Source organism: Saccopteryx bilineata, chromosome 4, assembly GCF_036850765.1.
Source record: "Saccopteryx bilineata isolate mSacBil1 chromosome 4, mSacBil1_pri_phased_curated, whole genome shotgun sequence".
NCBI lineage: Eukaryota > Metazoa > Chordata > Mammalia > Chiroptera > Emballonuridae > Saccopteryx > Saccopteryx bilineata.
The window spans coordinates 193,027,579-193,036,395 of record NC_089493.1 but is presented as its reverse complement, the minus strand read 5'-3'; the positions used below and the strand labels follow the sequence as shown (position 1 = coordinate 193,036,395).

General features: G+C 55.5%; 1 protein-coding gene across 1 annotated transcript; it reads left to right on the top strand.

Moving 5' to 3' along the window:
• Positions 1–4,662: 4,662 nt before the first annotated feature.
• Positions 4,663–7,716, top strand: NKX2-5 (NK2 homeobox 5). Its single transcript, XM_066277611.1, has 2 exons — positions 4,663–5,105; positions 6,623–7,716. The coding sequence occupies exons 1-2, from the start codon at positions 4,775–4,777 to the stop codon at positions 7,261–7,263; spliced, it is 972 nt and encodes a 323-aa protein (XP_066133708.1). The 5' UTR covers positions 4,663–4,774; the 3' UTR covers positions 7,264–7,716.
• The last annotated feature ends 1,101 nt before the right edge of the window (positions 7,717–8,817 follow it).

Below are 8,817 nucleotides of genomic sequence, written 5' to 3'. Positions count from 1 at the left end.
GAAACAAAGTGGGATCTATCCATACAACAGAATATTATTCAACCATCAAAAGGAACAACATACTGATACATGCTACATGGATGAAACTTGAAAACATACTAAGTGAGAGAAGCCAGTTGCAGAAGGCCACATATTATATGATTACATTTGTATGTAATGCCCAGAATAGGCAAATCTATAAAAATAGAAAATAGACTGGTTTATGGTTGTCTAGAGCTGGGGGGGTGAGAGATGGGAAGAGGGTTTGGGTCTCTTTGGGGAGTGATGAAAATGTCCTAACATTGTGTGATGGTCATACAAATCTATGAATGTACTAAAAATCACTGACTTGTATTCTTTAAGTGGATGAATGATATGGTATGCGAATTGCATCTCTTATGTCTTAATAAAGCTGTTACCAAAATAAGGGGAAAGAGGAGGAGAAGAGGATGGAAGAGAAGGGGATGGAGGGGGAGGAAATAGAGAGGAAGGGGATGGAGGGGGAGGAGGAGGGGATAGAGGAGGAAGAATGGAGGAGAAATGGAAGAGGAGGAATCTTAAATTTCTCTCTCTCATTATCTCAAGTGAACTTTATTCAGAAAGTCCCCCTTGTCCATGTAGGGTTTGGGGAACACTGCATCCCAAAGCCAGCAGCCCCGTCCTTCTCTAGCTGAGTTGTGGGGGGAGGGGAGCGTCATGATTCCCCTCCAGCTGGTACAGCTCTAGGAGGCAACAACCTTCAATAAAACAGTCACAGCTTCCTAAGTTCAAATGCTGACACTGTCACTTCCTATCTGTATGACCTTGGGCAAATAACTTCACGTCTCTGAGCCTCTTCCTCCTCTGCCAAGCAACGGAGGTAAGCGGATCAGCGATGACAGAGGTGACAGCGTGTGGCTCACCCAGTTGGCGCTCAAGAAACAGCGGCCGCGCGAGGAGGAATTGGTACCGGCCGAGCCACCTGAACAAGGCTCGTCCCCGGGCAGGAAAAATCCGGTGCCTCCCCACTCTACAGGAACCTAGGGCGAGGGCCACAGCCCCCAGCGTGGCCCCCGCCCCCAGCCGCCGGCCCGGAAGGAAGCCAGGGCGGCGGAGGGGCCCTGCGGCCGGGTGGGGAGCCGGGGCGAGGGCCGGGAGCCGGGCCCGCGGCAGCAGCCGCCGCGGCTCATCCATCAGCCGGACGAAGAGCAGAGGCGCGCTCTCGGCCCTCTGTTTGCTTTCTCGCCAATTATTGCCGCGCCTCAGCCCCTTTGTTGATACAGTAGTCCGAAAAAGTGCTAATGTTCATTTATCAGGGGGCCCGCCCGGGACTCCACGAGTTGCGATTCTTCCCAAAATATAAACACGGGGCGAGCGTCCCAGACAGAAACCCCCATCTGTTTCCCCGGCGCAGGCCGAGAGCGAGGCGTTGTTGAAGATAAGGCCGCGGATAACGCCGCCTGTCTCCAATGGACGTCTCCCTGGCGCATTAATGACATTCCCGGTTATAGTTCCAGCTTATCTTTCAATTAATCATATATACCTTTTGCGGCCGGCCCGGCTGATTGCAGGAACCGGGGGCCCGCTCGGGCCGCGCTGATCGCTTTTCAATTAATAATATTTTATGTGCGCAGAATGCGCTCGAGTCATCGTGGAATTCGGCTCATCTTAAAGCACCAATTCTTTAAAAGGGCAAGAAAATAGACGGATCCATTTTCGATCTCTCCTTTCTGCCTCCTTTTTGTCTCTCTCCCGGCCTTTCTCCGGGCTGAAGGTTGTTTGTTTGTCCTGCTGGTTTGGCCAAAGTGCGGCTTAGACAGGCGGCCAGGATGGGCCAGCCGCCCCTGGGAAGGAAGATGTGTGTCCCCTGGTGGGGCTGGAGAATCCGGTTTCGTCCCTCCCCACCCCCAACCATTTCAACTTCTATTTAAAGAAAACAAAAGACTTTTTACTCGCTCAGAAACAGAGAGGACTGCAAATACAAGCTAAAGATTCCTCTTGGACATTTCTATGCAGAGACCAGTGTGGGTCGCCCCAATTTCAATTTTGCCCCTACTTATCCGTTTTTGCATCGGTTCCCTCTGGCAACGCTAAGTCCTGTTTTTAAAGGCAAGAGAAATTTTTGCAGGACTCACAGAGGGGGTGGGGGGGGGGGGTGGAGAAGTCGCTGCTTTTGTCCAAATAGGGAGGGTTTTCTTTCCTCCCCTTTTCATGACACCTGACCTACAGGTCTGTCAGCCCTGGAAACCCCCATACCCGAAATAAGTGATAAATCTTCATTGCCTTGATTTGCAGAGGAAGTGCTATTTTTTTTTCTTCCTCCAGAACTATCTCTTTAAAGCAAAAAACAAAACAAAAACAAAAACCCACCAAATAAGAAAGAAACCCACTAAAAACAGGGATCCCGGATGCAGCCTCAATGTTCCCCATTAAACGGTAATATTTCAGGCGTCGGCTCACACTAATCTTTCAAACTGTCATCGCGAGCCTCCCGGCCAGCCCATTCACTTAACAGCGCTCCCAGGACCCTCGCTCTGAGCTCTTTTCAGCGAGACGTTTAATTGAATCGGATGTGGCTCGTTTGCCAGACGTCACCGCCTCAGTGATAGGCATCCTCTCCCACTCCCCAAAAATCAATCTTCAAAGGCAAGGCGGGCCCCCAAGCTAGGTTAGTTGAGAGCAGTAACTGTAACATTGGCCAAACCCTGGCGAGGAAGAGCCAGAGAGAGGCCACTGATGTGCAGACTCGTGGATGGTGAAGCCGGTTGGGAGGTTGGGAGGTGGCTGGGTGCAGTGGGCTCCTGGGCCTGAATAGCCCCCACATTTTTTTTTTTTTTTAAAAGGCATCTCTCCGCAGCCCCAGCTAAGGATCCCAGAACCGCATGTCGACCTTGGCTCAGAAACTCAAGTGAGACTCCGCCGCAGCAGCCCAGGCCTGGTACTGGCGGCTGGCGCCTGGAAGCCGGAGTCGGAGTGTTCCAAACCCCCGAAGCGCGCGCGGGGCTCCTCTCTCCTTCGCCCTAACTCAGAGGCCACGGGCCCTAAAAGTGTGAGTTTCAAGGTAGACTAGGAAGGTCTCCATGTTAGGCCTGTGCTGGATTCCGCTGGAGCCCTGGCGGGCGGCACTGCCCAACGGCTCACCATCCCGCGTGAGCAGCCTAAAGTTCACGTTCGGCAACAGACAGACGACACCTTGCCTCCCTACTTTGTGCATTTCCTCAGCGCCTGGGGCGCGCGTTCTGCAGCCTCCGGAGGAGGCTTAGATTGCCTCTGGCCCTGCGCCGCCTTCCTTCTCATCTAAGCGCTTCTTACCCCGGTACCCGTCTAGCCCTCCGCAAGGAACCGAGCCTGCCAGAGTCTCCATTCTCAGCAAATCCTCGCGGCTTTCCGGAGCCTTGTCCGCAGAAACTTGGGTCGTGGGAAAATGGCACTTTTCCCTTGACAAGTCTCACCATCCCCAAAGATAGGGTCAGGTGGAGACTTTAACCTGGGGCCATTCTGCTTGTGGGAACCTCTCCGAAATTGCACACACAATACAGCGCCTCTCTGCAGAGTTCCGGGGAAGTGAGAGGAAGGCCAGAAGCTTGTGTTAGATCTCTGCCCAGGCACCCAGACAATGAAGAGACCTGCGCTGGGATCTGGCCCCCGTAACTTGCACTCCTGCATTACTGGTAGATCTGTGCTACAGAAAATCCCTCTTTACTGACACTGGGCTGAGAATTTACTGCCCTGCGCTTCCTCTATATATGTCTGGCCAGTCTGCTGCTCCGGTGCCCTACTCGAATCTGGTCCAGACACCCCAGAGAAATCTTCCCCAGGCTGTGTTAAGAGAAAAAAGCCCAGCCCGCCTGAGAGCCAAGCCTGGGCTTGGGGGCTGACTGCTCGAAAGGGTGGGCAGGGGAAGGAAGGAGATGGAAATGGTAAGCTCCTGGATGGGAGAAACTAGGCCCCGCTTGGAGCTAGAGCACCCTAAAAGACAGCTCTCCTCTGGGTGGCTGTTTACCCGTGGGACTCTCTCTGAAAGGAGACTGGCAGTGACCGGCGCCCCCTGGAGTTGTGTGTGTAAAACTCCCACACCACAAACACCCATCTTGCCTCGAGCCTCCCTGAGAAAAGGGGACTGCTGGGGCATGACGAGCCCTGTAAGCCAAGCCAAAGAAAACTCCCAAATCATCCAGAATCTCTGTGTCCTGCCATCATCCTAGAGCAACGCCCCCTTGTCATTTTATTCAGACTCTTCCTAGTCATACACCTTAAGCAATAAAGCCTTTAGGACTCCTGGATATGCCCCCCTCACCCCCCCTCCCTTGGCCCAGCTGTCCACACAATCCTTCACTTTTCCATTCTGTTTTAGGTGCTGAAACATTTCTTCAAATCCCCATCTAACTGGATTCAGAGACGAATTCTTCCTCGTGAATAAGTCCAGTAGAGTCTGCAGGCAAATACTGTGGGGAAATCTCAGGCTGCAGGGGCAAAAAAAAAGAGCGGTCCAAGTGTGTGGTGGCCCCTTTAAAAAACTGAGCAGAATTTTTTTTTTTTTTTTTAGCCGAATGACTATATTAGGTGACACGAAACTGCTCATCGCTCCTGTCAACACAGCCCCTGGCCCAATAGCAAGCTGAGTCCCCCTCCTCCGGCCTGGTCCCGCCTCTCCTGTCCCTGAGCTCAGCACTACCTGCCGCCTGGCCACAACTGGAGTGGGAAGGCGGGTGCGCGGGCGGGAGGGCGGTGGGCACCATGCAGGAAGGCTGCCAGGGGCCGTGGGCAGCGCTGCTCTCTGCCGCCCACCTGGCGTTGTGAGACGTGCGCTGCCACCATGTTCCCCAGCCCTGCGCTCACACCCACGCCGTTCTCGGTCAAAGACATCCTGAACCTGGAGCAGCAGCAGCGCAGCCTGGCCGCCGGGGAGCTCTCGGCGCGCCTGGAGGCCACCCTAGCGCCTGCCTCCTGTATGCTGGCCGCTTTCAAGCCCGAGGCCTACGCGGGGCCCGAGGCCGCGGTGCCCGGCCTCCCGGAGCTGCGCGCCGAACTGGGCCCCGCGCCCTCCCCGGCCAAGTGCGCGCCTGCCTTCCCAGCCGCCCCCGCCTTCTACCCGCGTGCCTATGGCGACCCCGACCCTGCCAAGGACCTTCGAGCAGATAAAAAAGGTGAGGAGGAAACACCAGACTTTTCTCCCTTCTGAGTCGCTTTTGTCCCCATACCCCGCCGCCAAGAAGCCTGGGCGGAGGGCCGAGAGCGGAGAGCTCGGAGTGTGAGAGGCAACAGTGTAGCCATGACCCCCGTGCCCTGCTTCCAATCAGGAGATTTAGAGAAAATGCTGGATTAAGATGATCAGAAAAACAAGACAAGATATTTTTTCGGCCTACCAAAGTCCCAGGTGGTAGCAGCCCTGCTCCTGCTCTGTTCTGAAGTTGAGTAATCGATTTGTGGCAGATAGAACAGAGAGAGCTATTCTCTGGATCAGGGTTTTGTTTTTGTTTTTTAAATATATTTTTAATATAGTGGCCTTATTGAAGATCTGATGAAAACCGATAAACAAATTAAAATGTTGCACACCAGACATGGTTTTGCACACAATTGAAGGAGGGTCCAAGACCTTCCCTAATCCAACCGTAGTAGCCCCGAGTTTCTGAAATTTTTCTTCCTTTGTTCCAAGAGATTGGAATCTTTGGGAACAAGGGCCTTGATTTTAAAATTGGGATACTGTGGACGCTCAGGAATTTGACTTACTAGCTATATTTTTCCAGCACATTTGCCCCACGCCCCCAAGGCTGAGAAGTTCATCCCTTTCGAAAATACCACGCAACTAAAGGTGCGGGGCAGTGGAGGAAATGACTTGAGAAGTGGCCGAATCCGGCGCGTTCCATCCCAGAGGCGGGAGAGGCTTGACCTGCTGGGGAAGGGGGTGCGTGGGGGACACCTTGGCTTAACACGGGATCCGGGGTCCGTGCAAACCTGGGGAGGCCGGAGGTGCCAGGCTAAGGGCCTTTGTGAGTCTAGAGAGGATCTGCCTTTGAGTCAAAAACGTTTGTTTAAGAACAGAGGGAAGGCCGGGGAACAGCTGCTGGCTGGCACGGGGGACTGAAGGTCTTGCTACCAATTCGAATCCAACTCGGGCGGCGGGCAGGACAGGTTCTGAGGCCGCCTGCCTACTGGCCGGTTCTGGGAGCTGCACAACCCCGCGCGGGAGCCTTAGATCACCAAACCAACACTTTTTGGCCTTCTATTTCTATGGTTCTGTAATTTTGAGATGTGACCGACCCTGGGATGAGGCCTCTGTCTGCCTTCATCTAACCAAAGTTGTCCTAATCTAATTTACCCTAGCGCGGCGGCATCCGGTTTTATTTTCTTTGCAGCCTGAAATCTTAAGTCACTATCCTTCTCCCGCGCCATAATGTGAACTACCGGAGGGCAGGAACCGTTCTTGTTTTGTTCTCCAGTGCCTACAGCCATGCCTGGCACATAGTAGGCATTCAACAAATGCTGATTGTCGAGCTGAAGCAAAGCTGTCCTTGGCACTAAGTGCATAGGCAGAGTGAGCCGAAGCCAAGCTGAGCTCTCCAGACAGGACGGAATGGCACCAGCTAGGGCCTATTACTGGTCGGGCGCTCCGCGGGTCGGGCCTTTCTGACCGAGCGTCTCTCTGCCCCTCTGTCCCCTTCAGAGCTGTGCGCACTGCAGAAGGCAGTGGAGCTGGAGAAGCCAGAGGCGGACAGTGCGGAGCGACCCCGGGCGCGGCGGCGGAGGAAGCCGCGCGTGCTGTTCTCGCAGGCGCAGGTCTACGAGCTAGAGCGGCGCTTCAAGCAGCAGCGCTACCTGTCGGCCCCCGAGCGCGACCAGCTGGCCAGCGTGTTGAAGCTCACGTCCACACAGGTCAAGATATGGTTCCAGAACCGGCGCTACAAGTGCAAGCGGCAGCGGCAGGACCAGACTCTGGAGCTGGTAGGGCTGCCCCCGCCGCCGCCGCCGCCCGCCCGCAGGATCGCGGTGCCCGTGCTGGTGCGCGACGGCAAACCCTGCCTAGGGGACTCGGCGCCCTACGCATCTGCCTACGGCGTGGGCCTCAACGCCTACGGCTATAACGCCTACCCCGCCTACCCGGGTTACGGTGGCGCCGCCTGCAGCCCCGGCTACAGCTGCGCGGCCGCTTACCCGGCCGGGCCGCCCCCAGCGCAGTCGGCTACAGCCGCCGCCAACAACAACTTCGTGAACTTCGGCGTCGGGGACTTGAACACAGTGCAGAGCCCCGGGATTCCGCAGGGCAACTCGGGAGTATCTACGCTGCACGGTATCCGAGCCTGGTAGGGAAGGGACCTGCCTGGGGCGCTCCCGACCGATCCCACTTCTAGCGAAGGGCGTTGGTCCTCGGGTGGGGTGGGAGGGCTCCCGACACGTTCCTGCGGCCGTTGGATTTCACAATCACTCCCGCAGCGGCCTCAGAGCTTTCCCCACCCTACGTGCCTTTGTTCCTACGTGGCCGAGTTTACGCAACTTGCAGTCAATGGTGCCGCAGCCTGCTGCCTTAACCTTCGGCCCCAGAGTGCCCTCCGAGCGCCTCCAGGCATCCCCAATGGGCCCAACACCGGCCAGTTAGGACTGGGAGCCTGGGCGCGCAGGGCCTGATCCAGCCGCCTTTCCCGAGCCTGGGCCCGGCGCCCGGGCACTTGCTGCCTTGCCGCGCCCACCCACCCGTATTTATGTTTTTACCTGTTGCTGTAAGTAATAAGAACTCCCTTCCCATTAAAGAGAGTGCGTTGACCCCCGCATGTGTGCTTCTTTTAGCCTGCGGCGCTTCGGAAACGGAATCTAGGAGGCAAGAGACTGCCCCCGCTGGTCTTGAGTTGCAGGCATAGATATTCACGGAGCAAATCAATAATAAAACAACCGTGCTGGGTCCCTTGCTGGGCATTTTCTGGGATTGTCTCTTGTAATCTGCCACAACCCAGAAAGGGTGTAGTGGACTGAGGCCTGGGGAGTTTTAATGACTTGCCTCCAGCAAATAGCCAGTACTGGTAGAACTAAGGTTTGGTTCTGGTCTCACTTCAGAACCGGAGGGCATCAGCCCAGGGCTCCCAACCACATCTCCTTGAACCCTCCTGTGTGCCAGCCACTGCTCCAGGCACCGGGCGTTACATGGAGAGCAAATGGATGCAGGCCCTGTGAGATTGGAGGGCACCATAACTCATTCCACTTAGAAAAAAACGCCTTAGTCCACTTGACAGATGGAAAAGGCGAGAACCAAAGCCCTTGTCAAGCCTCTGGGAACACTCCAGCCGGGCAGTAGTCCAGAGGGAAGTGCCTGGGGTCTGTGGCTCGAGCCTCACCAGCTGCTCAGCTGGGCGGAGCGCAGATCCTGGGCCACAAAGAGGTGTTCTGTGGGCCACACTCACGTCCAGCAGTGGCTAGGCCACACGGATTCACGTGGTCAGGGGACCCCTTCCCCCAGCCAACCAAACAAAATTCGCTAGTCCTGACAAACGACTGCTATGGATGAACAGGTTTTACAGAAGAGAAAACTGAGGCTCGGTGAAATCAAGCTAAAAATTTGGGACTTGCCCACTGCATGCCTCTGACGTGTCCGTCTGTAAAGTGGGGTTAGCAAGAAGACCTCGCCCTGAGCCCAGGTCCCGCCAGTCCACAGGTGGGGGCCCTGGCCTCCAGCTGTTCTATCTACCGCCCCCAGCGCAAGGAGGCACATCCGGTTCTTTGAAAAAGAGGAAGGCGGGAGGGAGGCGGGATTTGTGTTTCCGAAGAATACTGTTTTCTGTCTTTTTTTCCGGGAAGCGCAGGGCTGGCCGCCTAGGGCATGGGGATTCAGGCGGAGGAGAGCGCTAGGTTGAAGTCAGAACATTGTTTCTC